Source organism: Ostrinia nubilalis, chromosome 6 (genome assembly GCF_963855985.1).
Source record: "Ostrinia nubilalis chromosome 6, ilOstNubi1.1, whole genome shotgun sequence".
NCBI classification, from domain to species: domain Eukaryota; kingdom Metazoa; phylum Arthropoda; class Insecta; order Lepidoptera; family Crambidae; genus Ostrinia; species Ostrinia nubilalis.
This window is the reverse complement of record NC_087093.1, coordinates 8,370,011-8,392,231: the sequence shown is the minus strand read 5'-3', so window position 1 is coordinate 8,392,231 and position 22,221 is coordinate 8,370,011. Positions and strand designations below refer to the sequence as shown.

The 22,221-nt window shown below is 35.0% G+C and overlaps 1 protein-coding gene across 1 annotated transcript in view; it reads left to right on the top strand.

Annotated features, from left to right (window-relative positions):
• The window catches only part of LOC135072530 (vesicular glutamate transporter 1), a 51,860-nt gene extending 29,674 nt beyond the window's left edge, over positions 1-22,186 (top strand). The window contains exons 3-13 of the mRNA XM_063966472.1: positions 6,921-7,030; positions 7,206-7,342; positions 7,938-8,171; positions 9,627-9,820; positions 10,564-10,726; positions 10,984-11,091; positions 11,251-11,436; positions 12,260-12,445; positions 13,978-14,154; positions 14,614-14,811; positions 15,305-22,186. Coding sequence (XP_063822542.1) covers positions 6,921-7,030; positions 7,206-7,342; positions 7,938-8,171; positions 9,627-9,820; positions 10,564-10,726; positions 10,984-11,091; positions 11,251-11,436; positions 12,260-12,445; positions 13,978-14,154; positions 14,614-14,802 — 1,684 coding nt within the window. The 3' untranslated portion in view covers positions 14,803-14,811; positions 15,305-22,186. The remainder of the gene's footprint in view (positions 1-6,920; positions 7,031-7,205; positions 7,343-7,937; positions 8,172-9,626; positions 9,821-10,563; positions 10,727-10,983; positions 11,092-11,250; positions 11,437-12,259; positions 12,446-13,977; positions 14,155-14,613; positions 14,812-15,304) is intronic.
• The last annotated feature ends 35 nt before the right edge of the window (positions 22,187-22,221 follow it).

Sequence of the window (22,221 nt, the reverse complement as noted above, 5' to 3'; positions counted from 1 at the left end):
TGTTATACCTAATTAACACGTGTATGTTATTTATTTATGTATTAATGTGTCATTCTTATTTTATTTGGCTAAAAGAAGTACTGAAAGAAGTGACTATAGTTCGATATTGAATGCCATCTGCATTCAATATCGAAGTATAGTCACTTCTTTGTTATTTATAAAGTACACAGAAATGTACAGTTTTATCCAATAAAAAGTATGCAATCGATAAACGTGGTGTTCCAATGTACATTACTGCTTCATTGCATTCGCGCGATCCATAAGGCCATAAAATAAATCTGGCCATAAATAAAAGGGAGCGCTAACAAGCGTCTCGGGTTCACCAAGTGATATTTCTTGGTGCGGCTCACCATTTTTGTCATAACTCTATTATGCTCGCGAGTGTCGAAATGCGAGATCGTTCCGTTGATTTATTAAGCCAACTGTACTTGTACATTTCTCATTCTTATTTTACCATAACATTAAAGGTTTTACTTTTTATTATACTTAACTAGCGACCCACCCCTGCTTCGCACAGGTACAATGTATTATAGTTACCTTCCTCTTGAATCACTCTATTAAAAAAACCGCAATAAAATCCGTTACGTAGTTTTAAAGATCTAAGCATACATGGGGACAGACAGACAGGAAAGCGACTTTGTTTTATAAAATGTAGTGATTTCGATTAATCACTAACCTGTTTCGGTACTATATCACATCAAACTCATACAGAGTTCAACCACCACGTTAGAACTAGGAACTAACGGACTATGAATACTGTCTTTAGTACGTAATAGGTCGTTACAGTACATTTTATATATTACATGTTTTATTCACAATCCGCTTCGTTCCTTCCTTCAGTCTCGACGTTTGGAGGTCCGTACTGAAATCTGGTTCAATGATTCATGAGTGTAGGTCTATTAAAAGTTATCTTATACAATTTCAGTATAATTTGTGCTGAAAAGCATTAGATGTAATTCGTAAAAAGTTTGATTATCTTTTAAAATAATATTAGTCACAATGACTGATTAACGCCCGTATTCACAAACATTACTATGAGGTCGCACAGTGCGCGTGGATGCACAGGGTGACACACGAACCAAACACAGAGCTCTATTCAACACTGTGCGTTCGATTTGCTGCTTCACTTAGGCAAGCATCGTTTGTGAATACGGGCGTATAGGCCAGTAGAATTGAACACAAAAATGAATTAAATCGGAAATAATTCCTACTAAAGATTTTAGTGCTTTAATGGCTTCATTAGTTGCCCATAAAGACTCTCCTAGGTTTTCGACTTCGACGGAGTTGTGCTTTAGTGGTGGGGGTCCCCAGAAATGGGCGCTTTTTCGGTTTTCCGGTTATACCGCGTAAAGGACTTACCCTATCGAAAAGTGCTCTTCCTGACGGTTGAAGGGCATTTAATCCTGCATTAAATAAGATCAAATTCATATGTTATGAACAAACCGTTCTCGTGCAAATGTTCGGCAAAGTAGAAAATATGTGCATAATTAATGACCCTCTCCACGTCCAATGGCTCGTTACCCGCAGGCTTCCAAGTATTGAAAAGGAGCGCCTCAACCAGTGTAACCCTATCAAGGCTTACGAGCTGGATGCGCCTATCCTTGTTCGTCCCAGCCGTTCCTTAACTGCGGTTGCTGCACCTCTTCCTGGCACTTACCTGAACGACTCTGTGTTACCTACTGTGGCTGCCCCTCTTCCTTGTATCCTCCTGCACGACTACGTTGCCTAGCCGTATGCCTGGTCTTAGGTTCGACGCCAAAAATCAACTACAACAAGTTCATATTAAAACGCTGAAGAGTTTTTTGTTTGTTTGTTTGAACGCGCTAATCTCAAGAATCACTAGTTTGATTGAAATAATTATTTTTGTGTTGAATAGCTCATAAATTGAGGAAGGCTATAGGATATATACAATCACTCTACGACTAATAGAGGCGAAGCAGTAAAGAAAAATGTTGTAAGCACGGAAAATAGTATTTTAAGTATTTTCACGCGTACGAAGTTAATTTTGTGGCGTCGAACCTTGGACCAGGCATATGGCTAAGCAATGCAATCGCACAGGAGAGTACAAGGAAGAGGGGCAACCACATTAGGTAACACAGAGTCGTTCAGGAGAGTGCCAGGAAGAGGTGCAGCAACCGCAGTTAAGGAACGGCTGGGACGAACAAGGATAAGCGAATCCAACTCGTGAGCCTTGACAGGGATAAGCTGGTTAAGGCGACCCTTTACAAGGCTTGGGAGCCTACGGGTGATGAGCTATTGGACGTGGAGAGGGTCATTAATTATACTGATATTTTCTACTTTGCAGAACATTTGCACGAGAACGGTTTGTCCAAAACATATGAATTTGGTCTTATTTAATGCAGGATAAAATGCTCTTCAACCGTCAGGAAGAACACTTTTCGATAGGGTAAGTCCTTTACGCGGTATAACCGGAAAACCGAAAAAGCGCCCCTTTCGGGGGCCCCCACCACTTAAGCACAACTCCGTCGAAGTCGAAAACCTAGGAGAGTCTTAGTGGGCAACCAATAAAGCCATTAAAGCAATAAAATCTTTTGTAGGAATTATTTCCGATTTAAAATCTAATTTTACTGGCCTAGTAAGGATCTCAAAGCTTGCAAAATCGTAGAAATGAAGGCAAGTTCATAATAAAACAAACAATGACTTTCAAGTCACCGACCGCGTAACGCTTGGCTTTTTATTATTCACCTAGATAGCTAAACTTAAGCGTTCGCGATCGGCGATCGTGATCGGTGGGGTGGTCGGGAAACAAATTTAACCGACAATTGTAAATCAATTAGAGGGGGTGGGCTCAGGGGTGTAATAGTCGCCCCGTCCCACTCGCCCGCCCAGGGATGGGCTCGAAATACCGTCATTTTTATTATTGTCCGCTAGTTTTTGGCAAGGTCTGACTTATACATTAGGAAATTTTGGCAACACAAGAAGAAGTGTTCAACCGATAGTAGGGTCGAGATTTCAATTCAAAATTACTATACGCCAATAGAGGAACTGTAAATCAAGTCATATTAATTGCTATAAATTCAAATTGCTAAAGATTTATCAGTGGTAAGCAGTTAATGCTTAAGATTTTTTGTTAAATTTTTTAAAGTTATGTTACTTTAATCTGTGTCATATACATACATATCGGATCTTTCTAGTAAGCATCTCTATCAACTACTAATATCCCTAAAACCACGAATATGTACCGTGTAAATCTCTATCTTATGGTATAATTATAAACACAACCATTGAATATCCACTCGTCTCCTGAGGCGTTAATTAATTAATTAAGAAGTCGCAGCATTCCTCCCTGTGCTCTGTAGGTATTCATAGTGGGGTATGCTCAAGTGCATATTGTGATCTACGCAATACACCCCCTTGGTGCTCCCCTGCTCTTCACGTCTGATCCAGGAGTTCTGTCTTCGAGGAGTCGAGAAACCTGTATTTTCAAGTGTGAATTTATTGGTTTTTACAGCAAAGCAAAAAAGTATTACCTCTATTAAAGTCCGGGAAAACTATATGAATATGAGAGTGCGATTTTCCAAGTGGTTTAGGAAAGTTAAAGCACACTGACACTAGCTTTGAACTTAACAATACGTTACTTGGTAATGTAGTTTGAAACTATTAGGAAACCGGCTTGCGGAGGGAACTCAATTTAAAGCAGTCACACCTAACTGCTAAATTGGAGATAAAACTTTTCTTTCGCTTATAATGTAACTTTTCAATGTAGTAAAATAATCTTTAAATCCATAATCATAAAATATTGTAAAATATGGTTTCAAGTCTGTTCTGACTTTTTTCGTCACAGTAAAATCTTGAGGCAGAAAGTCTTAACTTACAAGATTTTTTTATTAACAAGGCTTAACCCTCATATTTTTGTTTCCCATTTCAATTCTTCCTGCAGAAGAAAAAATAAATGTATTTCTACATAATTTCATGACTACAAACTTTGTAACTCTATTAATCTGCGAAGTTAAACATCAAAATGACTGTATCCATTATCGGGGCGTAGTCACGGCCTAAACAGCAATTACGGCGTTTTGAATAACGCGCGTAATTACAGGCCGTGTGTGGGGTGCATTAGCGGGCTGTGACAACCCTACGCGGGGGAGCTTAAATGACAATACTTTTATCTTACCTATAGCGTAATCTATTCATTTTAAAACCATTACCTACTATATCATTTCTCTAACATTTATAAGTCACATAAAACAAGTACATATAGTCTAATAAGTAGTCTAAGTTACTAATTCAGTAATTTAAAGCTCAAATGGGATTATCATTGTATTTGCAAGTAACGTAATATTTATATTCTAACGAAGTCATCAAATAAATATTCCGTTCTGTCAGAGAATATTATAATATACCGTTATATAGCTTAACATTCATATGGCGTGAAGCCTTCAGTAATGTACGTAAGCATATGAATTTGTATATGTAGTCTATGATAGTAGCATCTTGTGAGAATAGATAAGCTTTATTCTAAGAGCATTTGGCTTTCAGTTAGGTTCTACGGAAATTCTAAACACGTGCGAGGGTTTGAATCTATGTTTCATTTTCTTGACATAGCACATCCTTTGTAGCTCAAAGTTAGTGCAAAAGGAAAGCCCTAAGAAGCAACTACATTTAAGTACCTCACAAAGTTCATCACAAAGAAATACAGGGTGGATACGATAAGTGATCTCACTCCATTATTTCTAAACTATATAAGATTATATTTTTGTTGCCGTTTTGTGGAGAGCTCGTGAAGCACTTTTAGGATTAGTAAATGGCTTTACGATATCTTGCATAGTTTTTGATATTGTGTGGCTGTACTAAATGTATGGAAAACATTGAATTTTCGGACCGATCCAGTTATTCTGTAACCTATTATTTGATACCGTTTGAAAGAGCTCGTGAAGCACTTTCAGGATCAGTAACCAATTTTTCGATATCTTGTATAATTTAGGAATAATAATCGAGTGAGATCACTTATCGTCTCCACCCTGTATAACGATGAAAATCTGATTTTTAATTGAACAAGCATTGTTTAATTCAGACACTGGTACTCTCCCATTAATATAATAATGTGTTTTGCCTCAAATGATGAATAAATTAGCGTCTATCCGGCTACGACTGTTGACATGATATCTCGTCCAGTCAGCGCATCGGGGGGAGCGTCGCTTCCACTTGGTTATGCCTTTTATGCGACGATTCATTACCGATGGCGTCTAAATGGGGGAGCGAACAGATAGTCACATTTATTACTTTTGTCAGCGGAAAAATGAATTTACACGCCAATGCTTCTACCCGGTAGCGATGTTATCGCTAATGTTTTGGTTGGTAGGTATAAATTATTGGTTTGGTCAAGCTCTACATTTTTCTGTGGCTAATGCAATGATATTGAGAGTTTACTTTATGGTGAAAGAGGAAAATATCTATGTTATTACAATCTCCTTAGAAACATTTAAATAAAAATACTTATACACTGGAGGTTCAAGTTCAAATTAATGCATGTGGCTAGCAAGCGCCCGCCCGTAAGAACTACGAACATTTTCTCAGGCGAATCTACAGAATTTGACAGCAGCGGGTTGACCAAGTTTTTTTAGGTACAACGTTGCATATTTAAAAATAAGCTATCCAATAACACATGCATAGGTCCAAGCTGTTAGTTCCAAACAATGGATCGCGTCATGCTCCCGGCGATAACTCAATCGGCGGCGTGATGGCTGACTGCGCTACTGCTCGGCGGCGCGCGATAATTCGGTTACGCGCGTCGCGAGCGATGTTTGCAGGATACGCGCGATAGTGTTGGCCCAATGAGGATGTGCTTCGAGCGAATCATTCGATTGACACTTCAATGTTCGCGAACGTAAAACAAAAGAACATCGGTTAAAATTCGGTTACATGTGATGTCGCGAGCGATGTTTGCAGGATACGCGCGATAGTGTTGGCCCAATGAGGATGTGCTTCGAGCGAATCATTCGATTGACACTTCAATGTACGCGAACGTAAAACAAAAGAACATCGCTTGAAATCGGTTACCCCATGATGTAGCGAGCTATTTTTGTAGAATACATGCGATAGTGTTGGCTCAGTGAGGATGTTTCGAGGGAATTCCATTGACAGTTCAATGTTCGCGGACACAGAAGAGAACATCACATATTTTTTTGAATAGGTTTTTGTTTTGCATTCATTAAAACAAATATTAGGTACTATTGACAAGTGCCTACCTACGGTTTCAAAAATTTCGTTGTCTTTTTATACTTATTTTAACGAAATTAACGAAACATATTTCTGATAGAGTACAAAAATATAATCATGCCCTATGTCTCCTCGTTTGATGCATATAAACTAATCGCATCTCGAATCTCATGTTTACTACCTGCGCTTCCCATCTCTCGTGTCGATAAAGTACTTGTTATGTTTTTTAATCCTATTCGGGAGCAGATGTGCATCGCTTCCACTCCCGTTTTAATTAACCTGTTCGGAAAATGCTGGAGATATGAATTTGTTTTGCAAGGTAGATTAACCCTAAATCATCTGATAGTTACGCGCGTCTTGTAAGTTAAATATCAGTCGAATAATATAAAACAGTTCAGAGTAACTAAGCCTTTGAACAGCTTTTGATGGATTTTAAATAATATTCATTGGCAAGAAATATCGTGTGATCTTGATCATTTTATTTATTAGGTAGGTACATCATGGAATAAAAAACAATTAAGTAGGTACCTAAATTAAATGCTTAGGCTGTGTTGAACCATCTTAATTTAACTGTAACAAACGTCAAAAATCTGTCAAACTCCATACAAAAAGCACCGGTTATCGTTAAAGTTAGGTGGCGCAACTCAGCCTTAGATTTTCAAGAACTAGAAGTCTTTCTAGTTTATCAAACTAGTCTTGGGTAATATTTCGTTTACTGACAATCGTTTTCTTTGTTGCAGGAACTCACAATATGAAACCTTCCATGTGGGGCAGAAGGGTTATCAAATGTACGATGGCGAGGACTTGGAGACGCCACCGTCTCCTGACAGGCCACCACCACGACCCATAGGTAATGTTTGTATTCGAAGTATGTATAGTGAAGTCTCATATTTGGGGAATGTACCTACTATGTATCATGAGTAGAGTCTTATTTTAAAAGAATGCTTACGATTTCAAAGTCACCCTGTAGACTTTTAGTCTGTTTATAAATAAATAGGGGTTATAAGTAAATGTGTGGATCGCAGATAAGTACATCCGCGCCGAGTGCCCATGCCTGTCGGCGCGGTACACGGTGGCGCTGCTGGCCTGCTTCGGCTTCAGCATCATGTTCGGCATGCGATGCAACATGAGCATGGCCAAGCTCAAGATGTCGGAGATCAACGTAAGTGCTCCATATAAAAGATACGCCTTCACCTCTTCTTACCTGACTATGCGAAAAGAAAGCTTACATATTTCATCACATCACCCAAACATATTATTATGCTCAGGTACTATTTGTTATAAAATCTTAGTATAAGTATATTCTTCCTTATCAAATATTCAAATTGAATCAAGTCTGCTATGACCTAACTACGAGTATAACTAGAAAGCATAGTGATTGCATCACGATTTTGTGTCGTCTCACACCACATACATTTGGGTCATTTTAATAAAGGGAGGCATCAATTAAACGAATATTAAGTATGTGCATTAGCTATTCATTAAGTACTTACATAAAGGCCGTTGAAATATAAAATAGATAAGTTCTACGGAGAACAATTAAAAATACGGACAAAAGATCAAACTAGAACGAACTCCCAACACTCGGACAATCGTTTCCACAGTAAGTTTCAAGAATCCTTTTTGTTGTCCCAAAAGAATGTGGAGTGAATGCCGGCAACTTTGTGATGCAAAGAGTTTATTTCAGACAACGAACGGTGTTAATAATAACGCCATTATTAAAACGCCGTTCTTATAATAATATCCTTCTTGAGCAGAATACGCCATTCAACTGGACTGTGGAGGTGGAGTCCTCGATCGACTCATCGTACTTTTTCGGCTACCTGATCACCCAAGTGCCAGGAGGCTTCCTGGCCTCGATGTACCCGGCTAACAGGATCTTCGGAGCGGCCATTGCCATATCAGCTTTGTTGAATATGGCGATACCCGGAGCCATGTCTGTGGGACCTGCTGCTGTTGTGATTCTCAAAGTAGCTCAAGGGTTTGTTGAAGTAAGTACAATTTTGTTAATGTTTAACTTATTTTTGTTTTAGCTGATTTTTTAGGGATTTACGATTTACATAGATTGTAAAAAAATATAACCCTATTGTGAGAATCGTTTCCATTATAAAATTAGTGACATATTCACGAAAACAGAAAGTGTCTACAAACGTTATTGGAATGTGTGCTGATTATATTATCAACATAACTTCAAAAACCATGGGGTAGCAACTCCCAGATGAGCATGTAACGAGTATAACGCCATACGTTTAAAATTTCCGACATTTGGCATTCAGTCCGTGCCGGAGCATGATCAAGCTTATTACTGACGCTTAAAATTTTGAAGCCGAACTGTATCGAATACGTTCGTCACGTTTGGATTCCACTCCCCTTCCTTTGGTACAATAGATAAACTAAATTCTGCATAATACGCTGTATCTTTAACAAAGCGCAATGGTGTAGGGCGATGCTAATTTAATACGATATGATTGAATAATAACATGAAAGTTGAGGCGGAATATAGGGAAAATTTGCGGTGAAATAAAATGTTTAAAGCATGGGTACATCTTACCAAAGTAAAGAAAGGGTACTATAATCATACTTAATTCTCCCACAAAATAAACAGTCCGTTAAGTCAGAGAATAGTGACATCGATGCAATAAAGTAATAGAGGTTAAAGTATGAAATGGCCGATTTAGTATTTAATTTCTTTAACACTACTTAATGCTTTGTGTTTCCTTAAAAAATCGCAGAAATGTAGGTAACCTATATATGGAAAAAGGCAATTTCATACTTTAACATCATAGATTACCTATTATCTAACTTAGGGACTCGACGAGATAATCACAATATCGAACATAACACTGTAAAGGCATAGGATAACAATCCAATCAGTCATAGCCGGCAGATGTTTTAATTGAAATCCTAATATTTCTTTTATCAGCATTATCGTTTCGGAGGGTCGGTTTTCAATTAGATAGCACATCGATTCGTATCCATCTCGAATCGCACTCGAGTACAGTCGGCATCATTTCCAAAGTACAAAGCCTCTTTAGGATTATCGGGCCCTCCGTCGCCATGGCTACGTATTTGCTCCGCTCAGTACATCCCGGCTTAGTTGATTTTTCAATGCCAGCGCTATCCTATTAAATCTAATACCGGGAAACGCTGATACGATCATATACTGAGATGTGTCATCTTTTTATAAAGGTCGTCTCATGAGAATAGACATTGTATGATGAGCACAAAAGATTGAATAACTTAGATTTTTCCTGAACATTCTATGCAATAAAGTTATTCGGAATAGGTTAAAGTATTAAACCGATTCGATATAGGGGAGAGATAATTATATGATGGTAAAATGTCATGTATTATTTTTGTTTTAATTACATTTTAACTTATCAATTAAATCAATAGTCTTCAGTTGTCGAACTAGGCATCGGAACCTAACACCATTCCATATACAGGGTGTAACGTACCCCTCCTGCCACGGCATCTGGCGGAATTGGGCGCCGCCTCTGGAGCGCTCGCGGTTGGCCACGCTGGCCTTCTGTGGCACCTACGCTGGGATCGTGGTGGGCATGCCGCTGTCAGGGCTGCTTACCGACTACATCTCGTGGGAGGCGCCGTTCTACTTCTATGGCGTTTTCGGGGTCATTTGGTAAGTCTTAGCAGCTGTGTGGAATACAGATCCCTCTTTTTTATGGAACCGCATACAGTAGAGGGAACGAGTCTTCAGTCTACGTTAACAAAGGGTGGCCCACAAGACGGATATTTTTTTTAATAAGGTGGATTAGTGACCTGCCGGATCCCACCAGGAAAAAAGTACTGAGGATACACTTGAGAATCAATTGATTACTTGCCACCTGAAATTAATAAATAAACAGTAAGATGCGTGGTCTAGTTTTAATTTCACTAGATAAAGAAATATTCTTTGCAGGGCATCGTAAGCTATGAAAGTTATAGTGAATGATTGTAAGTTCACAGTGACTTTACGACAGTTAATTATGAATGACAATAGATAAAGAACGCAATTTAAAATGGAGTTGATTTCTTTGAATGCAGTCGTAAAGGAAGCAAAAGGCAATATAAAATCGTGTGAATTATTCCTTGGCACACATTATTATCGTCGATGTAGAATTGTAGAGCAAAATCTTCCTACGTGATTTCGTAATAGCAATTTTGCAGTTATCTATAATATAAAAAATGAATCGCAAAATGTGTAGCTAAGCGCATAACTCAACAACGCCTGGACCAATATTACCAATTCTTTTTTTTAATGTTCGTTGAATTCCAAGGATGGTTTTACGGCGAGAAAAGTTCGAATAGCAAAATTCAACCCCTAAGGGTACGAAGTCGCGGGCGGCCGCTAGTACCTAATAAAATGTATATTCTGCCTCAAAGGTACACGATGTGGCTCTGGCTGGTATTCGAGAAGCCGAGTAAGCACCCACACATCGCTGGCAAGGAGCTGACCTACATTGAGGAGTCGCTGGGAACGGCTTCCCAGGCTGCCATGCCTGGCTTTTGGGCTACACCTTGGAAGGAATTCGCGACCTCACCTCCGGTAACTATGAACTTCATTAATAAAATTAAAACATTATTAGATATTACAAGATACACCCAAACTAAGGCTGAGTAGCACCACTTTAACTTTGACCGTAAAAAACGTTAAAAGTCTATCAAATTTCATAAGAAAATACCGATCTAAGTTATAGTAACCGTTAATGTTGATAACTTTAATGACTTGTTTCATCTTTCACATGTTGCTCATTCAATTTGTCACTCTGTGATCGTGGTAAGACAGTTGTTTTTCCATTGTAGGTTTACGCTATCATTGTGGCCAACTTCTGCAGAACATGGAACTTCTGTTTGTTAGTCATATTCCAGTCGGCATATTTCAGCAGCAGGTTTAAAATGGAGATTACTGAGGTACCAAATTTTTACATCCATTTTTAGATTTTGCAATTAAAGTTGAGAATGAATTATTTGAGTTACCAATCTTTTTACTTCTTTCTTCATAGTTTGTGTAACTTGTTTATTATGTTAAAAAGGTGATACAATTATTTCTCAAAATCAACATACTTTTAGTCCGGTTTCGTTGGCGCTATACCTCACCTGATCATGACGTCACTCGTGCCTATCGGCGGTATGTTGGCCGATTACCTGCGCAAGAACAACATCATGACCACCACCAACGTGAGGAAACTGTTCAACTGTGGCGGCTTCGGCATGGAAGCATTCTTCTTCGTTCTCGTGGCCTACGCCAATAATAAGGTTAGTCTATTTAGTCCACTATATACACCAAAATTTATTAGTATACTTACGAGCAAAAGTATGGAATCACCCCTTTGTGTTCCAAGCGATCTTAAGAACTGAATGACTATGTATTGTATGTATCTATGGTATCAATTTTAAGTTTATAATATCTCCTTTAAAATGGTACCATTTTTATTGATCTTCTATTAGTCATTTAGTTGTTATGATCGCTCGGAATAAATAGGGTGATTCCATATTTTTGCTCGCGAGTGTAGTTAAATAAATATCTATTATTAATTTCAGTTTAAAGTCCGTTCATAATTCGCATAGATAAAACGAATTGAACGAACGGATATTTTAATATGTCTTGAAACAGTTACAACCTTAAAGGAATTTCGTCAAGTAAGATTTCACGAGTGACTAAATGCGTTAATGGTAGACATATAACTATGAATTATCTTTTGGGAAAGCCAATTATGTAAATATATATACATTTATGTCCGTATTTTGGGTCATTGTGTTTATGACATGTAATCCTAAATCCATTTTGAACTTTTTCATATCGTGTTTGCTATGACTCTATCTCAGTGGTGACTAAGTTTGTTCCGGCGTTTCTTCTCAGCACTTGCCATATGTTTGTCTCTAAGCGCTGGTAGAGTCCAAAAGAAAGGAGACATGTAAAGTGTCCTTGCGTTGTGTGTTGTTGTGTGCTACCTTTTTTTAAATCATTTTTGACATTTATATTTTATGTGCCAAAATATAATAAAATATTTATGATTTTGATTTTACTTCAGAAGCTATTGTCTTGTTTAGATTTTGAAAAATGTGTTGTCTATTTTAGTACGTAGCTACAATAGAGCTGACCATGGGTGTGGCGTTCAGTGGCTTCGCAATATCAGGGTACAACGTGAACCACCTGGATATCGCTCCTCGGTACGCGTCCATCCTCATGGGGCTGTCGAATGGCATCGGCACCATCGCTGGGTTCCTGGTACCCATCGTGATTGACTACATAACTCAAGACAGGGTTGGTGTTACTTGGCATACTCAATTTTAATAATCTACTTGCTAAGATTGAAATGGGTATGAAAGTTTAAATAGGTAGATCTGCAAATCTAGTAGATGTTTTTCGTATTATAAAATCGAAATCTATCAATAATTTTGTATTGTCTTAAGGCAGTAGTAATTTAAAAAAAGTTAAAACGTGCAAGCTACTTTTTTTTAACTTGACTTAAGTATGTAGATTTTCACTTAAGTCACGCCTGCTTGAGTGCTGCTACGAGTATAATATTTGCTTGATGCTTGAGTCAAGCTCCTTATACATAATAAATCCTACACTATTTGTTCTCGGTCTTACAACATCTGTAACCATATCAATGTGCTTGATTCAAACTGCTTAATTTGTTGATAATCTCTACTTGGGTTGAGTATTCTATCATTTAGTCCAACCTAACTTATAGAGTAGGTATTCAGGGCAAACGTCACTTAGCGTATTCAATAAGTAAGGAGGTGACCATTTCATTGTTGCCTCCACCCCTAAACCATAATACATTAATGTAACAAATTGTGTCGCTTCCAAGTAAAATTCGAAGCTACGATATGAATAAATGTATAACGCGACGTCACCGTTACAGTTATTACTTTTATTCTCACAATAGAATTACAATAACAGAGTTTCTCGTTTCTCCATCGTTATTGACAAATGTTCTCCCCTAAACAAGGTATCGCTTTCCTCGCGAAACAAAAAAGGACACTCGGCCGTGGCTAATTTAAAAAAGAAATCGCGCTGTAGGAGTGCGGATGGAATACCGAATGAGCGTGGGTGCGCGGCGAGGCGGCTACTATCGCTAAGCACTTTATTATCGCCGCAGTCGGGACATTGCGCACGGGTGCCTTTGCTTTAAAGGGGTTCGGAAGAACTACATCTACCGGCTAAAGCTGCTTAGGCAATTTTGAATGAGCAGTCGTAGAAATATGATTGTTTTCATATTTACTTTCAAATGATGAGGACAGGACGAGGTTTAAGCATATATGATTTTCTAAACTAGGAGGAGAGAAAACCTGAGTTTATGGGAGGATTATTGTCTATTTGTCACAGAGATGAAAAATTTCGCTTACCTATTCTATTTTATGACGAATGTATGAAACCCTTAAAAAAGGTATATTGTTCGAATCATATCATGCAAGAATATTGAGCACAGTGGAAACAAAGCTCGTATCATGTTACCTATTTTCTAAAAATAGTCCGTTAGAAGCACAATACAAAATCACTATTGACAGCCTCTCTCTTTCGTCTACCCATTTGCTAACGACATAGGTAGTACATACTATCTTACTAATATTATAAACGCAAAAGCGTCTGTGGATGTACTATGTCTATATTGATATTTGTTACTTTTAGACGCAAAATCTATTAAATGGATTTTGATAAAAGAAATTATTTATTTATACTTAAGAACAAAATTTATAACAATCTGTGACTTTATTACTTAGTTATTCATTCATTTTAGTTGATTTCTCTCAAATATTCCGTAATATTGTACTACTAAACATTTTTAGAAAATCTACGCGAAAGCTATAACGGAGTGGCGCGACGTATTCCTCATGGGCGCCACGGTACATTTCATCGGCATCACAATATACGGCATATTCGCCTCGGGCGAGCTGCAGCCGTGGGCGGAACCCACCCAGCCGTACGAGACGCCTGTCAAGTCGCTGGACCATGAGACGACCTTTGTATGTATCATCTGATATGTTTGAATAATCTATAGCCATATCTCTGTGGGTGTTCTTTTGTGCTAAACTTGTGTTGCGCGATGGAAAGGATGGTTTATGGCTTATTTTACTCCATTTTTAATGAGGACTCCTTTTTATGCGAAAATATTGTGAAATTGCAATTTTTATAAAGACACATACTTCAGGGAAGTTTTTTGTAGATCATTGCCATGGTTTATCACCGGCAATAGGATTTCTGATCCGCTTTAATTTAAAAAATACGCAGAATTTAGTATTTAGATGAAACAATTTAAGACAAAAGATACACACTCGTAATACTTAAAGCAAATAAGCTCAGTTGAGCTTAATTACCAGATTTACAATCTTTTTGATAAAATTCAACACCGCCATTCCAGGTCTGCGTTTAGATTGGTTTAGGTCTTTCTATATTTTGTACATTACAATGACTTATTACTTCAGTCGGAGCAGCCATCAGCCCCACTCAAGGGCACTGAGAACGCAGGGTACGGCGCCATCCCTCCGCCGCGCCCCCCCGCGCCCGAGAAGCACGTGCCCAACAACCCCTTCGTGTCCGGCGCCATCTACCAGGCCGAGCCTGTGCAGCCGCCCGCGCTGCAATACCAGGACCCCACCGATGGCACTTACTAGACCTTTAAGGTGAGTGATATAGAACTAAACTAGTGATAAGGTGAGTAAACTCAAAAGCTAAGTATTTTATATTGTGTATGTATGCAGACCCCTATGTAGACCATTGTTACCAGGCCGAGCCTGTGCAGCCGCCCGCGCAGCAATACCAGGACCCCACCGATGGCACTTACTAGTCCTTTAAGGTGAGTCATATAGAACTAGACCAGTAGACTTAGGACTGAAAGAGACTTTAAAGTGAGTTGCTTAGTACCTACTCGTAGATAAAACTATCATTATAAGCCGGGCTTCATGACTAGGCCAAACCCGTGCAGTCTTCCACTGATGGCACTTACCGAGATGAGTGCTCACAAGCATTCTGGTGACAGCCGGGTCCGTGTTAGCTACGCACCTGTAAGTAAAGTGAGAAATGAAAGAGCAAAAAAACGTGATTCTTTAAGACTGCCCCATTCCTTTCTTTTGATGCCAGTCCGATAATAATAATTTGGATCTAACTTTGTTTCAGGTATTTCTTAAGTAATCCTGGTCCGGTATGGATTTCCTTATATTTTTATAGATAGGTAGAAAAAAATACATTTATTACTGTTTTGATTCAATAGCTTGTACGAAATATCATGTTGTTTCTAGCATCCGTCGCCTGCGACATAGTGTACCTGTATCTACATATGACTATGTGTACCTGTTTCCAAATTATTTTAATATCAGCTATTGAATTTCGTTATTATTGCTCAAAGATGATAGTCATTTACTATTAGACTTGTTATTTAAATTGAATCTCATATTTTTAAATATTTGTTTACGCATAATCTTTGTACAGTTGTAAATAAGTTATATTTGCATATCAAATATCAACGCTTTAAGTGTCAGTCAGTTACTACGTTGTATAGCGTCTATTTCTTGGATATAATCTCAGAGTTCAGTACAAAAAAGTGCATACCACGACTGTCTATCAGAATATATTATAGTTATATAAATATTATTTTCCGATGTTCACAAAGAAGCAAATCAACTATTTAAAGGTTTCAAAACGCGTGCTAAACAATGAATAGTTAGTTGAGTATGTTTGATTAGAATTTGCACAACTGAACATTTTCATTACTCGTAGCTAAGTTTCATGAAATTGTTGTAAACTGTTTATAAATATTTAAGTAATTGTTCAAAATTTAGTATTGTACCCATTTGGAAAATATAAATGTACTTAATATCTACCTATAATAGGTGTAGAACGAAAATGTTAACTGTGGAGGGAAGTAATGTTATCATCCTAGGTTCGATTTATTGTTATTGTTTTGTTATTTTATTCATAGTTAAAATTTAAAATTCACGATGAAATACTAACAATCAATACAACTTTAATTTACTATTAAACTACATACATTTCCCTATCTATTGAGTAATGTACGAGTAGATGCGTTGTATATGCTTGTATTAAAGGAATATTTAAGATACTTTAGTAAATATACCTACAAAATATGTATTTGAATTGTAAAAAATACTTTAAAAAAAATTGATTCTGATATTTTATCAAATAATTTGCAAATTACTTACTACAGATAAATTAAAAATGAGTTTAGGTAGCATTATTTGCTCAAACTGAACATTCTTATGATTTTTATAAGACGTTTGACTAAGGTACATTGATTTACTAAATTTTATGTATTAAGAAGTATAGAAGAGTAACTTAATGTTTCAACCAAGTGTGATACTTTCTTTTGCAGGCCGGTATGAATATGATTTACTAGTTTGACTAAGGTACCTAATATAAGCCGCAAAAGTATGTGATACTCATATTGTTATGTAAATAAATGTAATCTATTATGCATGAGTAGATATGTACCTACCTACTTATAAATATCTCGTTACTTGTAGATGCATATTTAAATATATTTATTAAATATTGCATGGACACTAGTACGCTTATTTACCCTTTGCACTCTCCCACTTGCACCTTATTAATTTTACCCAGTTAAAAATTTAGTAGCAATAGTTTTTTGTAGATTGTTGTAAATAATATAGGTAATTACTGCACCACACTTTGACACTCATATGGGTTATAAGGCACAATGCACAAGGTAGTAAAGCACGAGTAATAATAATTCGATTGAGATTTTGAGGTAATTCGACCAGTATAATAAATTAAAAACGACAATAATTATGAAAGTGCTAGATCTTTTTGCTTTTATTGAGGCTAATAAGAAAATTAGGTGAAGAGATTAAGATTCTCAACCAACAACGACAATAACGGAGAATATGAGACCAAATAAATATACGAAATTCACTCGTTAATATGCACTCATAACTTACGAATGTTTTCAAAATTATAAAAAAAACTAATAACTTATGTAAAGACAATAATTAGATACTGAATTCGACCACTTCACTCGTTAAAAAATTGCACATCGTAAAATTCATTTACATAAATGACAATAAAATTAAATGTGACAATAAACATGATTCTCTTTTGATTATAATAATTCAAATAAACGCAAAATGACACTTAATAAGTAGTACTAATTGAAATACAATTGGTCCAGTTTGAGCCAGCATGGACCCACTATGATGTGCTTTTTTCAGAAAATACGCAGGCAAACGTGTAAAAACACGAATTTGTTTTATTTATACATACTTTTTCAAATAAATAAAACATTTGCCTTAAAGCCCTGTCATCGGGTGGGGGTATTTATAAATAGTTAACTAGGCTCTTAGTTTCCAAAGCATTTAATCGGAAATACATAATAAGTAACTCAATGAAATCGGTGATAAAATCGATAATAATTAAGTAGCTTTCGAATGCCGATAGGTTTATTGAAATTAATTGTAAAAGTATAATAACGTATCAAATAAGGAAAATATAGGCGAAAGGTTTAGTGTTAGAGACTAAATAATAGAGGACAGTAACAGAACATAGAATATCGTTTAAATTTCTACAGTTTAAAAAAGCAGATTGAACATCAAGACTTAGTGAAAGTTCTCTACCTACAATATCAGTAGGTACAATATTGTATGTATGTCTATGGTAAGACATGTTTAAAATAAACACAAAATAAATCACTTTGGCAGAAAAAATACGAAATAATTGGCTATTGACACACCAAGTTCCACACCTGAATAACTAAGGTCTGTTAAACTTAAATTTCAAGCCAGTAGAAACCTTTTAGTCGTAAGAAAACACTTTAATATTAATATTTTTTTATGAAACCAGCAACAAGTAACATTCTGAATGCTCGATATAACCAAATGATGAAATGAAGTTTTAGATTTTGAAATATTTCACTATGAATAGGAGAGACAGTGCTTCTAAAGGTCTTTAGTAGAAATATTGCGATTCCATGTTTGGTAACTGCTGTCCTCTAAATAGTCGTTGAACTCAACTGGACAATAAAAACGGTAGCTTAGCTGTAAGATGGCGATAGCCGTGCAAATGATAATAATTTACTAATTACTGAAAATAGATTAGAGTTAATACTTATATCAAGAACTTGTTGGACATGGGTGGGAATTATCATAACCTATAATATCATTGATATAATAAGCTTTATCCAATGCTAGATTTATTCGTCTGTAATAATGTTGATTTGCTCTGCATCACAGAGCCACAAAAAACAGCAAGTAAAATAACTCAATTTGTTTTGATTTGATTATGTCATGAAATTAAATATTTACAATTATTATTTGACTGGTAATATTATGAGGTAATTATTGTTGTTAATTTAATACTTTCGTGATACTTATTAAAAATGAATTACATAATGTTATAATTATGAATTTGTTTGTGGAGTTTGGTGACGTCCTTTTATCAGGGATCATTTTCATTGTAAACTATTTCTAAAATTGTTAGAATTATAGAATAACTAGAATGTAAAACAAGTGTTGTTTTAAAGAGTCTCTACGCCGTCAATTCTGTGCTGTAATATATTTTGAATAACGATGAGAAATATTACTTGAATGTGTAGTTATTATCTAATTACGAATAATAAAATCACATTATTTTTATAGAAATAAAACATTTTAAAAATATTTACGTAAGGAAACGTAGTAAATTGCTATAAATTATGGTATCATTATTTTTAAATGGACGCACCAAATATGTAAAAACGATGATTTTTTATTCTTTTTATTAATGATTAAAGTCAATATTTCATTTACAGCATAATGCAGATTTATACAAATCACAAATAATTCAAATTAATGTTTAAAATGTTACTTAATTCATTTATATTGTTGCAATATAATGTTATGAAAGGTTTGCTTTCAGGCTAGGTAAAAATGTTTATTGTTTACGTGTTTTATTAAATGATATTGTGGTAAAATCGCCGGGAATTGTGCATGTAAAAATTAGTAGTTTATTTCTATTATAGGTTTTACATAAAAATCTAAATAGTACTGATAATAAGATCTTCTTTCTCAAACTGTCACACACGGAAGTTGCTAAATTTTTAGGTTTCCATGAAGATCTGTAGAAACGTGAGCTTCGAGGAAAAAAGTTGTAACGTGCTATAGTGTATGTTCGTATAGTGCAATGAAATGACAACAACTAACGACACAGGAGAACGTGGTAAAATAAATTAGGCACGCCAATATAACAGTAGTCAAACCCTAGTAGGGTTAGTTAACAACTGATTTAAAAAGATGGACCATCATAGAAAAAGTTTTTAAACACGTCATAGTCACATTAATCTGTTTTTTGAATGTTGGTCTTTTCGCCAATAAAAGCTCGCCATTGACGTTTTCATCTAACGTTTTTTGGCTAATAATATGCGCATAGAAGATTTTAGTTATAATTTGTTTTCTCAATGATAATTTTCACAATGTCCAAAACGATGGCGTAAAGGGTACCGATCCCCCAAACACTTGTTGACGCGCACCGATTGTGAAACGTAGAGTAACGTAAACCTATTTTTAGCTAGAATTTAGTAATAAGTATCAAGTTACTAGGAATAAACATAAATAATAAGTACCTACTCAATTTATTTTATCTAGATATCTTACAGATACTTTTGGAGGTTTATTTGTTGAAAAACGTTTCTTAAAATATTTACCGCTTTTGCGTCTCTACCAAAATTCTGCATTTTTGATTCACAGTTGATAAAACAGGAAATATTATTTTCTCATTGGAAGTAATATTAAAAAACAATTTAAACTGAATTCTAGACCGTACCTACGTATTCATTCACGTTATTTTGATTCAACAACTCGAGAATAAAGTTTTAAGTTTAATCGTCATGGCAGATTAAAAAATAATTTTACTTCATTATTATTTTTGCCTAATATTATTATAATGATAGGTTACATAAGTAAGTGATTATGATAATAATAACTAGTTCATAGGGATCATAGAGATATGACAATAATTTTACTTACAATGGGGTGATCTCACTCTATAAGGCTGTGTTGACAATAAAGCTTCACAAAGCGAACTGTAGATGTAAAGATAATCGATAAAATAACTATACTAAAGTCTAGGTTTCGTATACTAGGATCGTAGGTTTTTGCATTATTTATTCTAAAGTAATATTGATTGTGTTTGTTTTAAAATATAAAATAGTAAATCTTAATTACACAAGTCAACAATATGTTTATGGGTTCCGTTTTGTCTTTTTATTGGCTTATTAGATATTTGAATAATTAGCAAGTACTACCTATTATTAAAATTATAAAAATCGATTAAAGTCTATATTTTTCATTAATTTGTTTGTTCCAGTTACTTTTTATGCCTGTTATGGTAGAGCTTTCTTGTAATTTGTAAATATTTATAGATATGATATCAAATAAGGTACTAGAAATAAAAATAATACAAGTGTGTGTATCTTGTATTAATTATTAATCGATTTCACTAATGTTTACATTATAATAAATATAGGATTAGTATTCACGAGTTATAAGGCTTCATATTTGTGGTTTTAATTATGAAATAAACTTTATACAGTGACATCACTAGGTTGCTAAATAAATCCTACATAAATAAATGCAATAAGTTCGAAGATACAAACGTATATTTTTTTCAATAACTTCTAAATATGTATTAATAGTTATTAACTTCATAATTAATCCTTTCTATATTTTAGGTGGCGTACAATAAAAAACTATTTAATATCTATATTATATCTAATTTTACGATACATAAATGTGGAGCCCTATAATCCGTTATTTACTTGCCAAAAGAGCACTGATTTGTCAATTATTGATTAGACTCATACTTAAGGATTTTCTTTGAAGTCCTGACGTTGCTACTGCTGTAAATAATTTGTGTCGCTTATACCTGTTTATCATTTCACTTCACGAATCATCATAGGCAATAGATATTGAGAAATAATAGTGACGTCCCAAAAATAGCCCTTATTATGTTACATTTAGCGACCCACCTAAATTTTGAAAATTAACGGTGTAGAGTTCTTTAGTAATAGAATGTTAGTTCTGAATCGGCGCCTATGGCTTTTTTACAATTGTTTAGAAAAAACACAATTTTGCAAATGATAGTTTTATTTGCTTTCTCTCTGATCTTTTATATTTCATTTAAATCTCCCTTTATTAGGTATATAATATTTTTTGTTTCCTAGGCCGGTTAGTGTTATCACCTAACATTTAATTAATTGTTGTAAATAATTAAGCACTAAGGTGCTTATAAATTATAAATGTTATAAGCACCTTATAATTTATAAATGTTAAGACATTTATAAAAATACGTAAATTATAATTGCACTGGGGTTCAATCAGGCCTATGATAAAATAGTTGTAAATAGTTAAAAAAAAAATAACACACATACTAAAATTATCGGAATATTATACTAAGTAAAATAAAACACATTTTTATTTGGATACTTAATATTATATCTTAATTACTGTTTTAGCTCACAAATTCTGAACGATATAAAACAAGGTTTCTTTGAAATATGTACGAGTATGTATTATAATACTCGATTCTTTTATTTAGTTTAATATGTGTAAATAATATTTTAATATTAAGTGAATATGTAGTTATAATAGGATGGGGAAATGTAGTGTTGTTTTATTGTCACTGAAACTCTAAATAACTACTTTTGAAGGATGTTCTAAGTTGTTGTGATTTTATATTAATAGACAAATTAATAAATAAATTAGTTTTAGTCATTATTTTTAAATATTTACTAAATTTTTTGTTAATAGTTGATTGCTTATTGTTTTTTTATTGTTATTCTTATTAGTCGTTGATTATTTTTAATGTTTTTATAGTATAATGTACAAATATGTACTTATTGTTAATGTACGATATTATAAACTAGTAATGTATTTATTTCTTGGTGACCAATCGTAAAATTCATCTGTTAGTCGTGATGAATCAACATCAACTTTGGTCTTTTTGGAATGGTAACATTAACTTCCCATAATATATGTATGTTTGAACTTTAAACGTTTTTTTTTATTTTACAAAACCGATATGCAATT